At 52.5% G+C, this 22901-nt stretch overlaps 1 protein-coding gene across 3 annotated transcripts in view; it reads left to right on the forward strand.

Moving 5' to 3' along the window:
* sgsm2 (small G protein signaling modulator 2) overlaps nucleotides 1–22360 on the forward strand; it is a 39067-nt gene extending 16707 nt beyond the window's left edge. Inside the window, exons 3-24 of one of the 3 annotated variants that reach the window (XM_029255354.1) lie at nucleotides 4762–4930; nucleotides 7216–7380; nucleotides 7730–7797; nucleotides 9311–9459; nucleotides 9565–9699; nucleotides 10719–10843; nucleotides 10983–11050; nucleotides 11559–11722; nucleotides 13075–13207; nucleotides 13471–13605; nucleotides 16364–16520; nucleotides 16712–16776; nucleotides 18101–18246; nucleotides 18335–18463; nucleotides 18667–18849; nucleotides 18952–19329; nucleotides 19584–19708; nucleotides 19821–19903; nucleotides 20326–20435; nucleotides 20836–20932; nucleotides 21024–21191; nucleotides 21292–22360. In XM_029255354.1, the coding sequence (XP_029111187.1) occupies nucleotides 4762–4930; nucleotides 7216–7380; nucleotides 7730–7797; nucleotides 9311–9459; nucleotides 9565–9699; nucleotides 10719–10843; nucleotides 10983–11050; nucleotides 11559–11722; nucleotides 13075–13207; nucleotides 13471–13605; nucleotides 16364–16520; nucleotides 16712–16776; nucleotides 18101–18246; nucleotides 18335–18463; nucleotides 18667–18849; nucleotides 18952–19329; nucleotides 19584–19708; nucleotides 19821–19903; nucleotides 20326–20435; nucleotides 20836–20932; nucleotides 21024–21191; nucleotides 21292–21380 (3041 nt within the window). In that variant the 3' untranslated portion in view covers nucleotides 21381–22360. The other 2 variants (XM_029255355.1, XM_029255356.1) reach the window with 2 other exon arrangements.
* The last annotated feature ends 541 nt before the right edge of the window (nucleotides 22361–22901 follow it).

Consider the following 22901-nt stretch of genomic DNA (forward strand, 5'->3'; position numbering starts at 1 on the left):
ACAGATGGTGTAATGGAAATGTGTGTAGCTGTCAGGACATCAGGTGAGAAGCTTGTCTGAAAGAAATGTGGTTTGAGACCCTCCTTACATACTGAAAGGGATTCAGCAGCTCTGAGGGGCAGAGGCAACTCATTCCATCACATCGGAGCCAAACCAAGAACCTAGAGATTTTTGATTTTGGACTTGGGGAGCGGGACCACCAAGCAGCCGGAGTTAATGTGCCGTTTAAAGAGGTTGTGCGGACCCGTCTTCTCCTGGCAAAGCAGATGTCAGTGTGGCATCTTGAGGGTACGGAAGTAGAGATGACTTTGGGGCTGTTTGAGGCTTTTCTCAGTGCTCCGTGATACGGACAGGATGATGCGAAAAGAGAGACGTGGGGCTCGAAACAACGTTTATTGAAAACGCCTCTGTGGCAGCGAGCCGGCGACCAGCTCATTACCCCGTGTCGGCGTGCGTGGTGGAAATCGAGGCTTTTTCACAGGGTGTTCCCAGGCCCCAGTGGATAAGGAGCACCGACACGTCGTGTCTCCTGCTCTTCCTAAAGCTCCGTCACTCATACTCTACGACACTGCTTTGCAAAACAGCCGCTGCAGTTTTAAAGGCGTGTACAGCAAGAGTGCACTTCAGTAGCTGGATAAACTCTCTCTCTCTCTCTCTCTCTCTCTCTCTCTCTCTCTCTCACACACACGTTATCTGAAACCGCTTGTCCCGTTTGGCATCGCGGGGAGCCAGAGCCTAACCCGGCAACACAGGGCTGGAGGGGGAGGGGACGCCAGTCCGTTGCAAGGCACCCCAAGCGGGACTCGAACCCCAGACCCACTGGAGAGCAGGACCTGGTCAAACCCACTGCGCCAGTGCACCCCCTATGCTGGATAAACTAAACAAACGTGTGTTCCACTGATGAGTGACCCAGTGTAAGTCACCGTGGTGAATAAGGTGTGTGTGGGCTGATAACACTACATAGAGTTCATTGGAAGTCGCTTTGGAGGTAAATAAATGTAAATATAATGTTTTAAAAAAAAAAAAAAAGAAAAAAAAAAAAAACTGTTGTCCTGGATTAAATGGCGCCCTTAAAGAGACAATCGAACGTGAAAAGCAGCCTTTAAATCGAGGGATGAGTCACCTCATCCGGGCAGGAAGGTACACTGCATGTGAGCAGAGGTTGGGATTTGCATGAAGGCCGTCCTGAGAACCGCAGTACGTCTTGGGGAGGCTGAGAGAAGGACAGTGACGGTATCGGGTGTCACTACTAGAGGGGACCGAAGGATCTGCACCCAAGAAGGTGGCATTTGACTCCAGCTGGTGAGATCCAAGACCTCCCGGTTTCAAGTCCGTGACTGGAACCAGGAGTGGAGACACAGCCTCTTTCCAGCGGTCACTGACCTGGTCTTGGCAGGAAGTGATGTAGTGTTGTTGCCATGCCAACCTGATTTATCTACTGCCACATTTAACGTGGGGAGGAAGTACCTGAGGGATCACTCTATTCAGGTCCCCAAATGATCCTCTGTAGCTGTTTGCCTGAAGTGTTCAGGGGTGGTGTACTGGTCAGGGCTGTCACCTTGCAATCAAAGGTCCTGGGTTCGAATCCCTCTCCTGCCGTAGTACTCTCTATCGAGGTACGTTCCCTGAACCGATACTGTAAAAACCGCTTTTCCCAGGCAGGGTCGCGGCGACCCAGAGCCTAATCCGGCAATGCAGGGCGTAAGGCAGAGGACACACCCAGGACAGGACGCCAGTCCAACGCAAGACATCCCAAGCGGGACTCGAACCCCAGACCCACCGGAGAGCAGGACCCGGTCAAGCCCACTGTGCCTCCGCACCCCCTCATGGAATAAATAAATAAATCAATGTAATGTTTAACAAGCTAAGAAACAAAATTCTTGCAGTTCACACAATATGTTTATCTCTTGTCTTGAACATCTGGCACAAAGCTGTCATACCTGCCTGCATCATTGCCCCCCCCCCCGACTAATTTTATTTTTACATATTTAGCTGGGGAACCACTGACAATGATTTACCCATCTGTGCAGCAGGGCAGTTTTTGGAGAGTCATTTCATGGTAAGTACCCTGATCAAGGGGATTGGAACCTGGGTCCTTCGAGTGCAAGGAAGCCGCTCTCACCCCCGCACCTTGTCTAGTAACCTGCAGGACACCCGGCCTCTCCATAGGGAGCGTGCGCGCTGTTGCCGATCGGTCCCCGGCTGGTCCGGGCACTGGGAACGGAGGGAAGGAGCGGGTGGAGGAGACGGAAATTACCCTGAAATACCGCGTCCTTGCGGAGGGTGTTTGAAGCACTGCTACCAAGTCTGCCTGCCACCCTTTGCGTAACCTCCATTATATCCTCAATTCTGTCCTTGCCCTCACCCGTCCTCCTGCCTCCCGCCCGGACATTTTTCACCGGTCGTTCAACTGCTGCTGCGGCTGTGAAACCGGCTCTCCTTTCCCTCCTTTCTGTGGCACTGGCCTCCCTGGGCTCAAAGCCGTCATCGTTGATATTCCGGACTTTCGAGTCGCGAAAGGGCAGCTCGTCTCCCTTTGTGCTTGGCGGGGGGGTGGGAGGGGAGAGGAAAGGAGAGGAGAGGAGAGGAGAGGGAGTGGGAACAATTAGGATGTGAAGCAGCGCAAAGCTGCCCCCCCCCCCCAGCAGGGTGGGGTGAGCCAGGCTGGGGACAGGTGCGGGGTGATGACTCAGAAAGCCCCCCCGCTCTACACAGCCGCCGGTTCCTCCTATACCGCAGTTCATTACCATCAATTACTGCAGTTCGTGGCTCCGCTGCGCTGGCAGCAGGTGTGGCCCCTCGGGCTTGGCTCCGACGCGTCCGTTACCTCTGCCCATTTCCGCGGTCGGTGCCGGGGGGTCCGGGGGATCGCAGGTAGTCTTCTGTACAGCCGTGTTCTCCCAACGCAGTCCTGCGCTAACAAGTACAGCAGAGCCAAATGGGCGATCGAACCTGGGTGTCACCTTGTTTACCCCTTTCCGTCGCCGTTTGGCGCCGAGCAGTCGCCGCCACCGTGGGCCCGGCCGCTACTGTACGCGGTCCCCAGCTGGGCGGCGCTACTTCCTGTTGTTCCCCGAGCACCGTCCTCCTCCGCTCCCCCGAGAAGAGATGGCGGTACGCGAGCTCTCTGCGAGCGGGGCTCCCATCCACGCCGTAGTGGAGGTGGAGATGAGGGTGAGGGGGCCACTCTGTGTACAAATAAATGCATGCAGATGAGCGCGCGGTCGTGCGTGTGCGCGTGCGTGTGGGTGAGCGCAAGCGAGCGAGCGGCCGTCCAGGGACCGTGGGATTATGTAAACGCTCCGCCGGGGATCTTCTGCTTTGTTTAGCGGCTCCGCGGGACCTCTTCACGCACGGGGCCCCGCCCACCACTCTTTCTCATCCACAGTTGGCTCCCACGTCGTCGTTGTGTTGACGGCGGCCTTCACTTCTGTCGAACCCCCCCCACCTTCACAGGCATGGCTATGGACGGTAATTGCGCTAAGCCCTCAATTGAGGGCACTTAGATGATTCACCAGACTCAGAAGCTGGCCGAACCCCCCCAGCCCCCCACCAGTCCCATCCCCCTGCTCGATCAGTGAAGCTGAGCTGTGTGAACACGATGCCTATTGTAACATCTGCCACGTTATCTTATTATGACAAGTTATGTATTCCTGCAGTCCCCCCCCCCGACAGTATCGCCATGTGAAAACCCTGACCGAGCAGGTGCCTTTAAATGGTTAATTTAAATGAAATAACATTCCAGATGAACCCGCTCTCTTCTGTTATACAATCAGACCTCGAAGAGTGCTTCGTGCGTCCATACTCGCATGTATTATTGAGGAGCATAAGCATTTGATTCGTTTGGTAGTTTGTTTGTTTATTTACAAAAATGCAAACGCCAAGAAACGAGCAAACACTCAGCCGGGATGGGGTGTGTAAACCGAGCTCCGTACGCGGGGGCCGATGCCCAGGGCTGCCCAGGCCTGCAATAAAAGATCTATTACTGCCATAAAACTCAGATTGCTTTCCCTAACTCCGTCAATTACGCTGTCATGCCTGCCTCGGAGAGCTATTGATAGGCTTCATCGTGCCAGGCAGATACAGCCCGTGTGTGTGTGTGTGTGTGTGTGTGTGTGTGAGAGAGAGAGAGAGAGAGAGACTGTGCATCGGTGAGTAACTGTGTGTACGTTTGCGTATATTAGGTGATGTATAATGTCAGGGTTGATGTTTTGTAATTCCGCATTATCCCAGTGGCGATATGATTCTTGCTTTTGGCTTAACTGGATGCCGCAGTACCGTAGTAAATCTACCCAGTTGTAGTCCATTTGGACTTGAAAATAGCGTAATGGCTGTGAAGTGGCACGAGTGGGATTATTTGGCACTTTCCGAATATGAGTCCTCTTTTCCCCCAGCACGGAAGCATCCGGATGAGATGCCGGCCTCGACGAAACATTGCTCTCGCGGTGGACTGCTGCTTAAATATTTAAGAAATGTTGTGTTGGTGCAGCGTGGAGCCGGCAGCTGGCGGTTATTGCTTTCCGGAGCATTCCGCTTCCTCGGTGCCTTCAGGAGCGGTTTGAATAGCCCCCGCGCAGGCCTCCGAAGCGAGGCGCAGGAAATATTCCCCTCAACTTAAAAACGCAGAATTGCTTTTCCCCTGTGGGCCTCATACATGGAGGTATAAAGATTCCGTTGGTAAGGTTTTCTGCAGTAGAAGAATTCACGCAATTTTTGAAAACGACTCGACTGACTGAATGCAATAAATCCCCACCCCCACAGGCACTGTCGAGGCGTGTCTCGGCCACTTGTTGAAGCGGAGGGCGGCGGGCTTTCTGCGCAGCGACAAGATTGCGGCGCTCTTCACCAAGGTGGGCAAGGTGCACGCCACGACCGCGGAGGTGTGCCGCAAGGTGCAGGAGCAGCTGCAGCAGCAGGCCGAGGCCACCAGGTCAGCTCCGCCTCTTTGACTCTGTCCTTTCTGCTCCATATGCAAATCCTCCAGCGCCGACGTTCCCCCACCTCCTGCCCTAAACTCTGCATCCCGCGATCCAGTCCTACCGCGACCTCTCCAACCTCACGCGGCACCTTCCTAAATCCCGTACAACTGCACCCCGCCTGTCACGGTGTGAGGTCGCACAAAGATCGGCGGTGGTGATTGCTGCTCTCGATGATACCGAGAGTCAAACGTTCTCTCGCGCACCCAAACACACAGCCAAATCCCCCCCGCTCTCTGAAAATGGCTCTGCGGACCATCCGTGCGAGCAGCGTCTCGTATGCCTCTCTTCCCGGCGATGAGCGATCCGCTTGGTCACGAGTCTGGTGGTCAGGGTTTTGTTTGCAAAAGCCCACCGTTCTGGGTGGGGAGACTACACCGGCCATTATAAGTCCTCAACTCCACCTCTCATCGGTTCGCTCCCTCCCTTCTTTCTCGGCTAAGGCTGCGGTCTCATGGTTACTTGTGTTACCATGGTTACGTCGCCGCACGTCAGGATTGCGGGAGCAAGGAGTCTCCCTGGGTATTTTAACACCGGATTGGTGCGGGAGTGATTAGGTACTCGGATTAATTTGAAAATGACAGATTATTACAAGTATTATAACTGGCTGAGTAAAGGAAGCGTATGCGATTATTCGCAAACGCGATGCCTAGGGCTCTCTTACAGGGTCCCGCCTAACTTTTGTTCTCTTCTTTTTGTTCTAATGTTTGTTTGCTTGTTGTCATTTCACCAGGCTTTTCTTAAAGGTCTGAAATGTGATCAGGCTCCCGGAGCTGATGTAAGCCCTTCACCATGCTGTCGTTCCACGCTGGAGGAGAAGATCTAATTTGGCAGCTCAATTTAGTGTCAAATTGGGTTATCCGAATGTTGCTGCTCCCACTTGAGGGGCACCGGAGAATACGTGTGCCCCTGGTTTGGGCCAGCTCGCTCCACCTAAAACACCAGGGCCTTCCGTTATTATGGAAATTGGACTGGAAACCGTTGCTCAGGCTTCTTCCGTGTAAGCCGCGTAGTTACGCTCCCTTCGTGTTGAAGGTGGAGCTTGTCATCACACGCCAGCCTTTAACCTTTTGTTTGCTCAGAACAGAGGCTTCTGAAACGATGACTATTTCAAGCAAAGCTCCTCCTAATTCTTTTCTCTCGGTGCGGTTTCCCCGTGCAAAGTTATATCGGAATTATATTTTGTCTGCCGCTTTTGTTTCCGTTTTTTTAATGCCGTGATTTACATTTCCTAAAGCAGTCGATGCCGAATGCTTAAAATTTGACATTAAAGGAAACACTTTCATGGCTATGAATGTAATATGTTCCGCTGGCAGAGCACGGTGGGCATTAACCTGAAGAGTAGTTCACTTAAATTCAAAAGGACACTTTCAGTTTGGTGTGTTTCCCTATGGGTTCGGATTGCCCTCGGTTGACCTTTCACGCTCCAAAGTGTGTAACTAACGCCTTGCTGGCAGGTTGCCGCTGGCCACTAGCGCCAGTTCACAGTAATGACAGTGTCTCCCCACGTGGTCCTCTGCTGCTACCCCCAGATTAATGGTGGGAACATGTTATTACTGGATGATCACTCTCCTTGTGCTGTTACTCTGATTTACCTCCCCTGTCCTTAGCTCACATGTTATTGCTTTTGGCTCAGACTGCTGCACAGTGTGATGTAGCTGGGTGACATGAGGAATCAATGAAGTTTTCCTTCTCGTACAAACCCTTGAGTTCTGCAGTGCCCCGGAGTGACATAAGCGCGTTTCCTCTTTGAAAGCGCTCCCCGGTGTCCGGTTACGGCAGACCCTTCGCTCAATTGGCCCCACAGCCTTTTATCTCTCTCTGTTTGATCTGCTTGCCTTTTGCAGTGCCTTATCTCCAAAAACATTGGGTTTTGTTCAGGGCCGATGGCACGGTTTCCCTCTAGTACACCACTCCTGCTGAGGTTTGCTTAAGGCAGGTCCAAGCTCACCTGTTCTGGGAGAGGTGACACTTTGAGCATTAAAGCAGCACAGTTTAGATCTTTCTGCAGCAGTGATGATGCAAGCTGGGTGTGCTTATGAAGGTCACGAGCTGACGGGTGTCACTCGACGGACTCGAGGGCTGAACTCTACTCCGAGCTCACCGGCCCAGGCTGCCCTCTTGTGGTGCAACGGATGAGATGACAAACTAGTTGGCCGTTTCCACTGACCAATATCTGCTTGATAAAGGGTGCTGTTTTGTGGCTCCCCAGCGCTATGTAACCGGGTCCTTTTTCCAGGAGGGTACAGAGCACAGGCCCGGAGCCCCTAAGGCGGCAGGGCTCATCGGCCGGTCGCGCCCCCCAGCCCCTTTCTGCTCAGGCCATCAAGCACATCTGGGTGCGCACCGCGCTCTTTGAGAAGGTGCTGGATAAAGTGGTCCAGTTCATCGTGGAAAACTGCAGGTAACTTCTCCCACAGCCCCACTGCCTACAACCAAAATGCCCAGTTTTTCCATCCTTCCGACAAGTTTATAAATAAAACACGAATTTCCTTATACGATCCCCGATCTGAATAATTCTGCTGGTATTCTTTAATGTTTGTCTCACACCTCACCCATCGTTTAGGGATTAAAGCCAAAAATGTGACACTGCCTTTCGTGTTTGTGCTGAGGGTTACTTCTCCGTCATGCGGTGGCTAATGGAACTTGATGCCTTTGTGTTTTCCTGTTTGTCGCTCAGCGTTTTCCTGTCGATCCCCGCCCTGTCTCCAGGGGAGCAGGGGTAACTGTGTGTGTGCTCTCCCTTTCTGCAGTAAGTACTACGAGAAGGAGGCCCTGATGCACGATCCAGTCTACGGGCCCATTCTATCAGCTCTGCTGGGTGAGTCTCCCACTTTTGGATGGTAGGGAGACAATGCATCCAGCAGGGTGTCCCGTGTCGATTCACTTTCTGCCCGTTTCCTACCAACCGACTGTCTGGGTGTGCCTGCGAGAGCCCTGCAGATACTTTGCATCTCATCCCAGGTGCACCCTGCCATACATTTATTAATTTAGCATATGCTTTTCTCAAAAGTGATACAGATGCTCCTTGACTAACGATGGGGTTTCGTTCCAATAAACCCATCGTAAGTGGGGGAAAAAAAGAATACAGTACCCTACGTATCGAACATCATAGCGTGGCCTAGGCTACCTTAACTGTGCTCGGAACACTTACCATAACGTACAGCTGGGCAAACTTAAGCAGGAGACACACATGGGCATTTAGTAGACCTGATGGGATGTGAAAACGCAAAATAAAAAAAAACGCTTTCAGCGCAGTATCGGTTGTTCACGCTTGTTCGTATGATCGCTACGGAGACTGAAAGTGCCAATGAGTGGATGCTGCGGCTCGCTACCATCACCCAGCATCGGGAGGAAGTATCGTACCGCATATCACGAGCGAGGGAACAGATCGAAATTCAAAATCAAAGTATAGATTCTACCGAATGCGTATCACTATCGTACCGTCGTAACTTCGAAAAATGGTAAGTCGACCCATCGTAAGTAGAAGAGCATCTGTACTCGACTCTAACAGTCTATTTCACCAACAGACAAAGATATTGGTGTTGCCGTGTTTGTTCGATACAGTTTGTCTAATATCGCCGTTTTTGCCCGTCGGCATAACGCATGTAGCTGCCTAAAGAATTCATTAGAAATACAGAGGTGATTGAAGATTTTGGGTTATGGCGCTATTGGGAGATCAGGAGAGAAGGGGTCTTAGAGATGTGTTTCAAGACCTTTCTTTAATGTCAACAGGGATTCCACAGTTCTGAGGGAGACACAGAGGTCGTTCGACCAAAACTGAAAAACCTGAACCACTAGGGAATGGGACCACCAAGCGGCCAGAGGTGGAGGAGTGCAGCATCCTTGCTAGGGTGTAGAGAGCGATCAGGTCTAATGGGTATTGGGGAGCAGATTTGTTGATGGTCTTGTTGGCCATAACCAGTGTCTTGAACTTCAGCTATGAGCAGCTACAGAGAACCAGTGTGGAGGAGGGAACACTTTAGAAAGTCAAACTCAACTCGTGTAGCAGGACTCTCTATCAACTTGGGATGTTTGATGGCAGAGGCCTTGTACCCTCTGATTTCCAGGATGGGGTCTAGATTGGATCACCCCTCAGCAATTATATGGATTTTGAAAACCATAGACAGCTGCAACATGACGCAGTGACTCTGGTCATCTTGTCTGAAGTACTGAAATTTCCTGTATTGCAGTGAATTGGTCAATGTTGGACTGTAGTCATGTAAATGTACCGTCGACGACGGGAGTCCAGCCTGAGGTGTGATTTTCTCTCTCTCTCTCTCTCTCTCTCTGTGTCTCTATCTCTATCTCTCTCACTTCGTTCCTTCCTTCAGTTGGTCCTTGTGCGCTGGAGTACACCAAGCTGAAGACATCAGACCACTTCTGGACCGACCCCTCAGCTAATGAGCTAGTCCAGCGCCACCGGATCCACGGGGCCCACCGGGGCCAGGATACAACCCAAGGCCGTCGGCCTGCTCTGGGGGTGAGGGGTCAGAAACGGCTCGGGGGGCGGGGGGTAATCGGTGCGAACAAGCACTTGCTGGACAAGCGAAGCGGATTGGGGTTGCTTGACCGACTCTTCCTTTAGATTCGCAAGCGCCAGTCCAGCGGCAGCATGTCGGAGGACCGGTTTGCGGCTTCCGCGCGGGAGTATGTGGAGTCGCTGCACCAGAACTCCCACACGCATCTCCTCTACGGCAAGAACAACGTGTTGGTACAGCCGGTGAGTGTCGGGGAGATGGGCGCGGGGGTCGGGGTTACGTTTAATAGACGCGCAGTATGGTTTTACGGACATAAACACATTGCTGAAGATGAATGCCAGGTGACACCAAAGTGACCACGTTGGTGCTCTAGCCTCTTCTGCCTCTGCCTTCTTTACATAATACCTGGTCAGCTCATGTCGTGGGCGCCCGGCCCAGAAATGTTCTCTCTGCTCCTCTTGCAAAACTTTTTTTTCCCGTTTGCAGAAATCCGATAACGAGCCAATCGTGGGTGGTGGGATTATTAATCGCTGTCCGTTGGCTTTGCCCAGCACCGTGGCTCCTGTTACCGATTGATTCACACCTCTGAGGACGTGGGCCCGAGTCCAGCAGGACGCAGCTCTATCTCTCCTGCCTTTGCTCTCCTGCCTCCCACCTGTCCTCCCTCCGCTGCTCCTGTCGCCCGTCCTCCTGGCCGAGCGGCTTTGCAAATCGCACCGGGCCGCGTACGATTTTGAAACCAATTAAAGGCACACTTTGACGCCTGGTCTCTCCTTCCTTCCTTCCGTTACGTGTCCATTTGCCCGAACCGACTGTGTGGGCGGTCTCGCCGGAGTGCCGTTCTTCTCGCCGTCCTGCACCTCCTGCCTCTGATCTCCCTTTCGCCGCCGCCGCCGCCTCCCGCTCAGCTCTCCCAGCCCCCCTGCATAAGTATAGATGTTCTCGCAGTAGCTTTGAATTCCGTGGAGGTGGGGCAAGAAGTGACGACCCCCACCCTGCGGCCGATGTCTGTTGATGGATGCGAGTGCAGCTCTGTGTGTTTGGCAGAACTGTGCAGGAATCGATACTGTAAATTACCAGGGCCACCGGGCAGAGGGAAGATTTAGTTCTAATTGGATTTCTGTGTGAAACCTAATAGTTAAATCTTGCGTCGGCCGTCGCCGTGCCAATGTGGGGCTTGGGGCGTTGTATTTCAGCGGCGTTGTGAACGACCTGCTTGTCGTCCCCTCCTTGTCTCTCGCCACCCACCTCTGGACCTCAGAAGAAGGACATGGAGGTGCTCCGGGGATATCTGTCCCTCCACCAGGCTGCGGAGAACCTCACCTTAAAGTGGACCCCCAACCAGCTGATCAACGGCACCCTGGGCGACTGCGACCTGGAAAAGAGGTACGCTGTCGTGTCAACCTTCTCTGTTCCTGTCCCACTTAGCCCAAGGTGGGGTTCACGTGCTGTGGGCTGAGCCTTTTCACGACACCCCACTTTTTTTTTTTTTTTTTCCCCCCTCTCCCCCCCCCCCTTCTGGCAGCATCTACTGGGACTACGCTCTGACCGTGCCTCTCAGGCAGATTGTGTGCCTCCACTGCCACCAGCGTCGTGAGTACCCTGTCCCCGTCCAGTCCAACTTCCCGTCTCTTTCGTTCTTCTTTCCATTCCCCTTCCTTGTCCCCCTTCTGTACGAACGCACCCACCACGCGATGGCACTTTGTTCGATCGCGCACTCTGCGACGACTAGGATTTTCATGCAAACGGCCACTTTCCGAAACGTGACTGTGTTTCCATGGTAACCTGTTTTCCTCACTTAATTCCCTTGATTTGTTGCCCGCACTTAAACGAATGCGCCGCTCTGATATCTAGTGTTGTGGAAAGGTCAGACACACTCTTGCGTTCGAGTAGCCTTTGTTAGTCCTGACACGTAGACACGGCGAGTAACACCGCTCACCGGCCCGTGTTCCTCATGATGCTGCACTGTCAAGTTTCGATGCCCTGATATATTTTTAAAAAGAAATTATTTTGTTAAGACAACAATAACAGTAAAGAAGTAGGTTCTGCATTGCCCTATTGCCCCATTCCCCATGTGCACTTCGCGCCTCTCCTTCTCCAGCGGACTGCGGTGGAACTCTGGTGCTGGTGAGTCAAGATGGCATCCAGCGCCCCCCGCTGCACTTCCCCCCCGGGGGCCACTTGCTTGCCTTCCTGTCCTGCCTGGAGAGCGGCCTATTGCCCCGGGGCCAGCTGGAGCCCCCGCTCTGGTCACAGCGAGGCAAGGTAAGGAAAGCTGAGGCTTTAGCATCCACAGTGGGAAGTGCACCGCGAGTTGCCCCCCCTTCCCCCCCCGAGGCCCTGGCGCACGTCTCCGACTCGGCTCGGCGAAACGAAGACAAACAGTGTGTCATTGTGGTTTAATTAGCTGCCTTTGGCTGGAGTCCTCACCCATCAACAGTCTCGCCACTTGTCTTCCCCCTGCTCAAGTCTTGTCTAGACCTGGGGGTTGGGGGTTGGGGGGGGGCACAGGTGACAGGGCTGAAGGGGCAGAGTGGATGGGCACTGGTAGGGGGGTGACTGTAGCACGACTTGCTTTAGCGAGTGGCTGCTAAAGCAAAAGGAATATGGTTCATGGTGCAAATGGCCATGATGCAGGTCCTTCACGGGGCGGTTACACACATTCATTGACTCGCACACACTGTAGGCAATTTAGAGTCACCTGTGCGCAGAAACTCATACAGAGAACCTTCAAACTCCACCAAGACGCTTGGATTCAAACCCACATCCCACTGGTGCCGGTGTTGAGCCCAACAGGGTAATCGGACGAGAGAATAGAGAGAGGAAACGATGATAAAATAAACTGTAAAAGAGGGAAAAGGGAGAGGAAAAACAAGGAGCATGTAAATTGTTCCATGTTATTGAACATGTGGGTCTTAAACCTGAATTTAAAGGTGTCCAGATTAGTTCTGATATTCCTGGCAGGGGTTTTGAGCTACATTTTCTCCATGTTTAAGATAAAGCAAGAATTTTTACATGTTTGCTGCAGGAAAAAAAAATTTGAACACTTGTATAGTGTAGTAGTTTTAATTTCTTTGAACTAATAAGAGTTTGCGCTTAGACGGTTAACTTTACGAGAAGATCTTCAGGAGGAAGTTATACTCGGGGCACTCGCTAGTGGAGTGATCAGAGCTACTCTCTTCAGAGCCAAAGGTTGTAGCTTCAGTTCCCACCTATTGTTTTAGTGTGTAGGGGCAGCTGCTAGCGTAGTGATTAGAGCTGTTGGCTTCGGACCCAAAGGTTGCAGGTTTGAATCCCATCTCCAGCCGTAGTACCCTTGAACAAGGTACTTACCCTAAATTGCTCCAGTAAAAATTACCCAGCTGTGTGAATGGGGAAAATAAGAATAATTTTGCTTAATACTGTAAGTCACTCTGGAGAAAAGCATCAGCTAAACGTAGTGCCCTTCTTCAGCAAGAAACTTACCCTAAAAAAAAAAATAGTATAGTTAATCAATAATGGATCCAGTTGTCATTCAAGGCTCGTAGATGGCTAATACCGTTTTCTGGCTCTTGTGGACTATAGTTCCCTCATGTGCTGTGTGTGCGTGTGTGCGTGCACATGTGCACGACGGGCAGGGCAAGGTCTTCCCTAAGCTGAAGAAACGGAACAGCACGGCTCGCCTGGTGGAGCAGGATGCCGCGGCGGAAGAAGAGGTGGCTGCCGACTACGTCTTCCGCATCGTCTACCCCGGCCATCGCCACGATTCCAGTGAGTCAACGCGGTGCTGACCTCACGCAGGGTGGGAGTGGCCGAAAGTCAGCGTTAACCAATCGGAAACGCTGCCCGTGGGGTCACGTGCTCGTTTTTGACACGTGCGCGCAATAATCGGTCTACTTAGAATTTAGAGGTGTCCCGTGTTTGACCTCATCACGGGGTCAGTGTTCCGTTAGCGGGAGAACAGAGAGGCTGTGTGTTGTGTGTGAACGTGAGCGGACGGGCTGCTAAACTGTTTTCTCTTATTGCCCGAGCAGTCACTATAAACTACCACCACACGACAGGCAGTCGCGCTCCCTCGCTGGACGACGACGAGGAGGAGGACGATAGACTTCACGCAATGATCTCAATGATCTGCTCGCGGAACCTCACAGATCCTAGTGTCATGAAAGGTTTTTATCACGAGACCCCCCCCCCCCCCCACTTCCTCCTGGTCCTCACGACCCGGCCCAACAGTGCTGGTCCCTCCCGGGAGAGGCAGGGCGGCTGCAGAGCGGCACCCGGATGAGGTGGGATCCTCTCTGGCTTCGGGTCCGGCACCAGTCAGCACTGTTCTGGCCCTTCGCACCGTGGATTCTATAGCGGGCCTGACCTCTGCGTGTTGCCATGGCAATATTGTCAGAGACGAGGGGAAGCCAACAACGTACAGTGATGGAGAGGGACCAAGGAAGGGCGATAATGGGGGGTGGGTGGAGATGCTTGATGCGGGGGGGGGTGAGAGAAGGAGTGAGTGGGAGAAACTAGGAGAGTGGAGATACACTTGAGGTTGGAGGTAGAAGGGGGTGAGGGGTGTGTGGAAGCGAGACCGCAGGTCCTCGCTGCGGGGGGGGGGAGAAAATCGTGAGGGGAAACACCTGACTGACGTGCGTTTAAAGCAGGACGAGGTCACTGCCAGCGCCTGATCTTCCACTGTCACGCCAGTCAGGGACACACGGGGGCACGGCAGCTGTACCGTGACCACTGAAAAGTGCTTATTATGACTACTTATTAGTTTAACCACATCTCCAAAGTGACTTACGATGTAATCTGGGTCGTTTTTACTATATCAATTCGGGGTAAGTACCATGCCGAAGGGTAGTACAGCAGGGAAAGGGTTACGAACCCATGTCTTTCGACAGTAAGCCGATGACGACGCACTACTGTTAGCCCCTGGTATCCAGATTTTTTATTCATTTATTTTTTCTTCCCCCCCCCCTCTCTTGATCAATTGGTTAATTCTCACACCTTTGTCTCAGTCGTCCTCCACCACTTATATAATTAGCTGGCCGTGGTTCTGGAGTTCTGGTTCTGGCAATTCCCTGGTCTAATAAACCATCTCCACCTCCCACAATGCCCCACTTTAACACGCTTTCAGAAGTGTACTGCCGGTTTCTCAGGGATGGATGGAGAGAGACAGACGCGCGCACACGCACACACGCACGCAACACTGCCAAGCCCTCAAAACACTGCAGAATCCACCCGACCCGGTTGCACAAAATAAAGTCCTGCAATTCTCGCTCCGCAAGAGTGGACGCAGCGTGGAGATTACGTGACCAGGGAGGGCTCGGGTTGAGCCCAGCAGCGGGATCAGATCGCTCCGCTGAGTCCAGTCACCCTCCTCTCCTCTCAGCACTGTTGGGTTTAGGTTCTGGTGGCCATGAAATGCTTTGATTATTTGCTCCTTTATCCTTTCCCCTTTTTTTCAGTTTGCTTTATAGTTTTTTAGTCATTCTTCTTGGGTTCGACTCGTTCATTTGACCTATTTTCAGTGCAACATGCTTGAATCTTTTGCATGTGATATCTGCACCGGTACGTTTTTGTTCCTAACCCAGCGTTCCTGCATATTCGTAAAGAATAGCCTCCGTATAATTTCTTTTTTTTTTTTTTTCTTTTCGCCCCGAGTTCTTCCTTTTGCTTTGATGCATTTTTTTTTTTTTCCTCTTCTGTTGAACCAGTTTTCTGCAATGCTGTTCACTGTAATTCTTCACGAAGTCCCAGTCACCTTTCATCACGACGGTGGGTCCTGTGGGGTTCTGACGTAGTAGACATGGATCGTTCCGTGAACGGGGCGCTGTAGTTTTCGAATCGCGGTCACATAGCCAGTAGGGCCAAAGGGACGCAAGTCCGACCGCCGAGCTGCTTTCGTTCGCCTATAACGCCACCTGAAAGGGGCTGCCGTTTATGACAGGCCATCAGCTTCAACCTGAAGAATTAAGGTGAAGAGCATTTTTGTTGGACGTTGCTGTTCACTTCTTTTTGGTTCACGTCTACATGCGTCTGTGCGTTTGCCCTTGGTTCTCTTTCTGTTTGCGCTTCTTGCTTTCCGCTTCTTTCGGTGCGGTTTCGATGCATCCCGCATGGGCCTGGGCTTCCGCTTTGTGTCCGTGTTTCCCGGTTTCACGTTGGCCTCGCTCTGCCTGCCGACCTGCCAGCCGTGTGGTATTGCACCCCCCGCCCCCCCCATCGATCCCGTTTTTTATTTCGCAGATGCATGTCTTTCTACTTCCCAACTCATATCTTATTTTTTTTTTTTTTTTTTTTAATATAATAGAACTTGTACAATGTTTTCATAGCAACGTAATTGTCTGTACCCTACATCTTTAAACCCTTTTCTTAAATTTATATATATAATATACATTTTTTTTACATAACTAATCTGATTGAAAAATCTCAGTCTGAAACGGAAAGGCAATCGATCTCTACCTTAATTGATCTCCTGGTTGAGCTGAGAGGCCTGCGTCCCACAGGTAAAGTGACACAGTGAGTTGTTTTACCCGAACCCCTGAGGCTTCGCTGCGTGCTGCTCTAGTCCAGCAAGCGTGGGCTGTGGTCACGTGAAGACGAGCGCCACGAGGTTCTGTACGCTCCGCCGATTGACGGATTAGCATCTTAAAGCAGCAGATTTGGGGGGGGGGGAAATGGGGAAACGGCTGTGGAGGTAGGGATGTGGCCGTCAAAGGTGCCTTTGGGGATCCTTTAGATTCAGCTCAGCGAGTTATTGATTAAGGTAAGAGGCCGAACGGATGATACTGAATGAGTCTGCGAGAAGGGGTGAGATTTAAGCCCCGCCCCTTTTCTGTACGATGGTCCCTAAATTGCGGAGTCAACGGGACTCTGGTACGGTGTAGTGCTGTTGATCTCTCCCCGTCTCTTTCCCTCTCCTGCTTGTAGACCACGGGGAGCTAATGGAGGCGCAGGGCATCGGGTGCAGCCCGTTGTCATGGCAGCAGGGCGAGTGCTCCAGCCACGTGTCATGCCTCTCCTGCTCCACCGGGGGCAGCAATGCATCCTTTGAGCTGCCTCCAGGCTGCACGTGCATCCATGACCGGTGAGGGAGGGAGGCCCACACCCACGAGCCACTACCCAGCAGGGAATTCCCGCTCCATCTTGGGCATTAGCCTAAATGTGCACGGAGGGTCGGGAAGTGCGTGAGGAGGCTGCCAGGGTGGGAGAAAGTTTACTCGGTCTTTGGTGTCGCATCTCGGACGGTCGCTCACCTCGCTGTCTGCCCTTGTCCAGAATACCCCTGAAGATGCTCTGCCAGAACATGAAGCGACAGATCGTCTCCAGAGCTTTCTACGGCTGTAAGTGATCCTTCGGCTCTGCAGTTGCGATTTGGCCGTGGAGAGAGAGGGGCGCGGAGCTCTTACTGGCTCATCTCATCGCCTGCAGCCCTACCTGACTTAAACAGTTGCTGCAATAATAGATCACAGTCTAGGGAAATAACTCTGTCTCGTGAGGGAGAAATGTAAGTTTTATGATGGCTGTTGAAACAGGCATGCATAAATTGTTAAATGTAATAGTACCATCATGGTACCCAGAGGAACTCCTATTGCAACCTGCTGGATATCTTTGTAAATCTCATACGTAATCTGAGGCTGGTGCTTAATTGGAATCGTTCCAGTGAAATGTCCAATTAAATCTGGATACATGGGTAAAATGTCAGCAAAGCTAGAAAATACAGGCTTCCCACACATACTGAGAGTGTGATTTGCTCCTGAAGGTTTCCTTATAAATAGAATTTTTCTATAAAGGACTTGTATGACTAATTGAAATGAGGAAAATAGGCAATGTGTTCCAAAGCCCCAAAAGGCTTTTTTTTTTTTTTTTTTTCTTTTTCCCCAAAACATGCTGAATTCCAGTCGAATCTGTTAAACACAGAGAAAAATCTCATTCAAAACAAAGTCCAGAATATCAGAACTGACACCTTTAAATCCAGACTTAAGACCCACATGTTTAAGATCTTTTACAGCCATTCCTTAATATTGGTGCAAAAAATTTATCTGAAGTGTTTTTAAAAAAATTCACGCAAGCAAGGCGAAAGTATAGTAATGTACTGTAGTTGGTGTGTCTTCATCCAGATCTTTCCCCACCGTTGGTGCGTTAATGTGAAAGTGTTGTTTTAAGAGTGTGCGGCATTATGGGAAGTGGATGAAATTCCACTGGTGTGTCTCTTCAGCTGTATTGGGTGCGTCATGTAACTGAACGTTTGTCAAGACAGCAGAGCAATTATCAGTAACGGTTTAGCCGAAGGTTTTTCGGGGATATATATGCATTTTAGCAGCAGTGTGCAGTTTTTTAAAGTTGTTAACAATAAACTCAGTGTTCTCAGTGGACACCTGCATGGGTCTGGGATTCGAGCCCTTCTTGGGGTGCCTTATTGCAGAGTGGCGTCCCATCCCGGGTGTGTCCCCTCCCCCTTCGGCCTTGCGCCCTGTGCGGCCGGGTTAGGCTCCGGCTCGCCGCGACCCCGCACGGGGCAAGCGGTTCTTGACGATGGATGGATGGATGGATATAGATCAGGAGCAGGAATTCGAACTGAATAAATAATTTTCAAAAAGTAACGAAACATTATTTTAACCCCCGCCCTTTAATGTGTCCTACCTGCTCCCTTCCCCTCCCCCGCAGGGCTGGCATATTGCAGGCACCTGTCCACTGTGAGAACGCACCTTTCAGCTCTGGTCAACCACAACATTGTCCCGCCGGACAGGCCCTGCGAGGCGTCTGGTGGCCTCAGCAAGGACATGTGGAGCAAGTACCAGAAGGACTGCAAGGTAGGAAGGCTGCGCAGCGCTGGGTTTCGAGCACAAGCGGGAAGGATTGTGCATCCCTCGGCTAAAGAGACGTCTTTATCGTCTGCAGAACTACAAGGAGCTGGAGCTGCTGCGGTTGGTGTATTATGGAGGGGTGGAGCATGAGATAAGGAAGGAGGTGTGGCCTTTCCTGCTGGGACACTACAAGTTCGGCATGGGGAAGAAGGACATGATACAGGTAACGATGTGGTGGCTCGCTGTCAAGTTCGGTGACAACCAAGTCTCGGTGTCAGAACAGACCCAGCAAAATGATCCATAGACAACATGGTGAAAATGGCTTTAATTCAGTTTTAAATCTTGGCCCGAACGGCCTTTGCAGAGGATTCTATTAATGCGCGAGTTTTGGCCTGATGGGCGTTTGTGCCTCTACGCCTTGTGCAGATCGATGAGAAAATCGCCGCCCGATACCAGCAGGTGATGCGTGAGTGGAAGGCGTGTGAGGTGATCGTGAAACAGCGGGAGAAGGAGACCCAGTCCGCCATCTTCGCCAAGCTGTCCTCAGGCAGCAGCATTGACAGCCATGTCCTGCGCCTCATCCACAGGGACTCCACTATCAGCAACGAGGTGGCAGTTCTGTCTCGGGGGGGGCCATCGCAAGGGGGCGAGGGGTTGGCGTTTCTCAGCTCGATCCCTTATTCACCTTCCGATCCGCTGCCCCGCGCCCAGGTGTTCATGTCTGTGGACGAGCCGGACGCGGGCGGTCAGGACACCCCCGGGGGGAGCGACAACACACCCACCCTGTCCACCGTGGTGCCCCCGTCGGCCCTGGCACCTGACGAGAGGCCCCTGGTGGAGTTCGACTCCCCCGACTCGGGGCTGCCCTCCTCCCGCAACTACTCGGTGACGTCGGGTCACTCGCAGCTCATGTCCAGCATCGAGGACAGCCAGAGCACGGAGGAAGAGCCGACGGAGGAGGGGCGGCCGAACGACACGCTGGGAGAGCGGAGCCGGGAGGACTCCCTGAGCGAGGAGCGGCTCTGCAGCCAGCTGGACAAGCTGGGGACCAGCGGCGAGGGCGTCCCCGTCTCTTTGTCCTCTTACACGGTACACCGACCAGGCGTCGCCCCGGTGGTCACACTCTGTTGGGCTGGTGTTCGCCATGACTTTTTACCCTTAAGTGAATTATTATTATTACCGCAATTAAATCAGCTGAGCCGACTCTCTGTCCTCCAGCGCTCAGTGGTTTGAAGGTATCTAGGAAAACGCGGCTCTTCGCCAGCCTGGGGACGGCTCGCCTCGGCACTCCCGCGGCCCCGTGACATCGCCACGGAGCGTGACACTCTCCTCCTCTGCTGTAGATCGAGCTGTTGGACACGGTGGCTCTGAACCTGCATCGCATAGACAAGGACGTCCAGCGCTGCGACCGCAACTACTACTACTTCACCCCTGCCAATCTGGAGAAGCTGCGCAACATCATGTGCAGGTGAGCGCCCCCTACAGGGAAAGAGCAGCATGGCATGCCGTGTCTCCGTGAGCGATGCCGCGCAACCCCCTAACTGCTCTCCCTCGTCTCGGCTTCCTTCCCTCTGTCCCAGCTACGTGTGGGAACACCTGGAGGTCGGATACGTCCAGGGCATGTGTGACCTTCTGGCCCCCCTCATGGTCATCCTGGACGACGGTAAGACCCCAGCCCTTCCCGATGACTCTCGTGATGGGCGGTGTTGACATGTTGGATGTTCCTTTACTGGTTACTGACTTTTTTTTTTTTGTGTGCATACACACACACACCTATTAATTAGGAATAATGAGGACAGGTGTTCAACTCCCAGCTGCATCCCATATTGTTCTAGTGTATCAGTTGTGTGTGTGTGTGTGTGTGTGTGTGTGTGTGTGTGTGTGTGTGTGTGTGTGTGTGTGTGTGTGCGCCTTGATCAAGAGGACTGGAGCTCTAACCACTACACCGCCTATTGGTGTCACATCAAGTTTAGGGCAAAACCTGAAGAAATGGGCCATGAATGAATGAATGAACTCCATTCCATTCATTCATTCATTCATTCATTCATTCACCTCTCCCTGAATGTGCTCTGTGTGGTGTTCCAGAGTGCCTGGCATACAGCTGTTTCACCCAGCTGATGAAGAGGATGAGTCAGAACTTCCCTAACGGTGGCGCTATGGACACCCACTTTGCCAACATGAGGTCTTTAATCCAGGTGAGGAGCAGCCGGCCCGCTGTCCACCCGAAGCAACGATGGTTTCCATCCCAGGCTGAGTGCTGCTTAAGAGTTTGTGGCCTCTACAGCGATGGTCATATTTTAATATTTTATACTAGAATAATCTTAATTTATTATGATTTACACCGCTGATTATTCTTACTTGCTTGGTTTAACCACTTCAACTTGGCCTTCGCTTACTTTTACACCTGCACTACTTGTGTGTTTCTACTGCACACGTGATTTCCTCTAAAACGACATATGGAATCGGCCACTACGCACCTATTATGTCGCATGAGAAACACCGAACCTCTTTGAATAAGCATTTCATGGTAAAACTAAGGGACACAAGGGGTCACCGTACTTTGAGGCAGCGCCGTATCTGTCGGATGCTTTCCAGATCCTTGACTCTGAGCTCTTTGAGCTGATGCACCAGAATGGAGATTACACCCACTTCTACTTCTGCTACCGCTGGTTCCTGCTGGACTTCAAGAGAGGTAAGCGGAGCGTGTGACGGATTCTCCGGCGTCGTGGCCTTTCTTTCCAGCCTCACCGCTCCGCCTCGTGCTTTCTTCCCGGCTCCGTCAGAGCTGCTCTACGAGGACGTGTTCGCCGTCTGGGAGGTGATCTGGGTGGCCCATCGCATCTCCTCGCAGCACTTTGTGCTCTTCATCGCCTTGGCGCTAGTGGAGGTCTACAGGGATATCATCCTGGACAACAACATGGACTTCACGGACATCATCAAGTTCTTCAACGGTGAGCGGCTGGGTGAAGGCGGTTGACGGTTTGCCCTGCCGCCCGGGCACCCGTGTGTGTCATCTCTCGCACAAACGCACGCGATGTCTCCCTCTCTCAGAGATGGCGGAGCGCCACGACGTGCAGCACATCCTGCGGATCGCCAGGGAGTTGGTGCACAAGGTCCAGACCCTCATTGAGAACAAGTGATCCCAGAATCGCTTCACCCCTAAGGAGGACGGTCCCTCCCGCCTCGCCTCGCCTCGCCTCGCCTGCGCCCTCCCTTTACCCATCCTGGGGAGGCCCCGCTGAGCACGATGAGAGCTCATGGCTGGCGCACCTGTTGCACCTGTTGCACCTGCCAAGACCAGTGGGGGGAAGAGGGAGGGGCCGGAGGGGCTGGGAGGCTTGGCCGGCCTCTTCCGGACGCAGGACGTGCTGTGCCGCGCCAGACTTTGGAGTCGTCTGCATGCTCGTGAGTTTGACCACACTGTGACGCGATTATACGTTCGATGCCGTTTAGGAAACGCATGGCACAAGCGGGCCGCGCTCGACGGATCGTTCCGGGTCACCACCATTTACAGTAAAGACTCGCGCCAAATGCAAAGCCCTCGTTACCTGCCGGAGTCCGTTCACTCGTAAACCACGAGCTGCTCTGTTGGAGGAAGAAGGCAAACCGTTACATTGGGTATTAACCGTGATGTGTTGCTGCGAAATGGCCAAATTCGGTCTCCGGTGCCAACGGCGGTTCGCTTTGGGTGACATCAACGGATCCCGTCCCTGACGACGCCACGAAAACAACCCCCCAAAAAAAAAACTTATGTTCGTGACCAAAAGAACTGTGCCAATTTTAACGTGCTTAAATGCTGTACGGATCAGTCCGCATCCATCCGCGGTTTGTTTACCTCTGGACCGCACCCCCCCTTTACCCCCAGAGCAGGTTCCCGCCATCGCTTTCCATTCGCCACGTGGATTCGGCACGCAGGGTGCAAGGAGATGCAAGCGCCACCTTCGTGGGAACGCTCCCAGCTTCGCCTACGGCCACGCCCTGCCCCTGATCTCGCATTTTAGCACAGCCGGTACCACTGACCCCCTTTGTCCGCTAGTTCCACGATAGCGCACAGTGCTGCTGGAAAACCCCCCTCCTGCCCATATATGGTTTGTGCGCGCGTGTGTGTGTGTGTGTGTGTGTGTGTGTGTGTGTGTATATACGTGTATATATACACACGATACACGTAACACATGTGGCCTGGTCTCACGGGGACGTTTTGCTACATTTTACATGCATCCCATAGTTCCATCCAGAAGGGCCACTGGCTCATTCGGATACAGTCTTCTTCCATACCGGGGTACAAGTGTCCCTCCCTGCCTCTTGTACCCTCCGAACCAAATGACGGGTGCCCCGCGAACGATGCGGACCCAATCCCACCGCGGCAGCAGCTTACGTTACCAAAGCCTGTAAGCGTGGCGAACCCTGCGGTCGGCGGCGACGTTCCAAACCCTCTCCGAGACTGTTCACCGGGGACGCGTTCACTTTTTACTGGCGTGCTCAATGTTACGTGATTGATTGATCGATCAGTCTTCGTTTCTGCCACTGCACTAAGTGGAAGCTTAAGGGAATTGATGGCAACTTATTTTCAATTTATTTATGTTCCCTATTTAAATTTACTGGTTCTTGGGGATGAACCGGTACGTTGCAGACACGTACAACCTTCAGCGTGGGAAGTGTTT

This window comes from Scleropages formosus, chromosome 10 (genome assembly GCF_900964775.1).
Source record: "Scleropages formosus chromosome 10, fSclFor1.1, whole genome shotgun sequence".
Lineage (NCBI taxonomy): Eukaryota > Metazoa > Chordata > Actinopteri > Osteoglossiformes > Osteoglossidae > Scleropages > Scleropages formosus.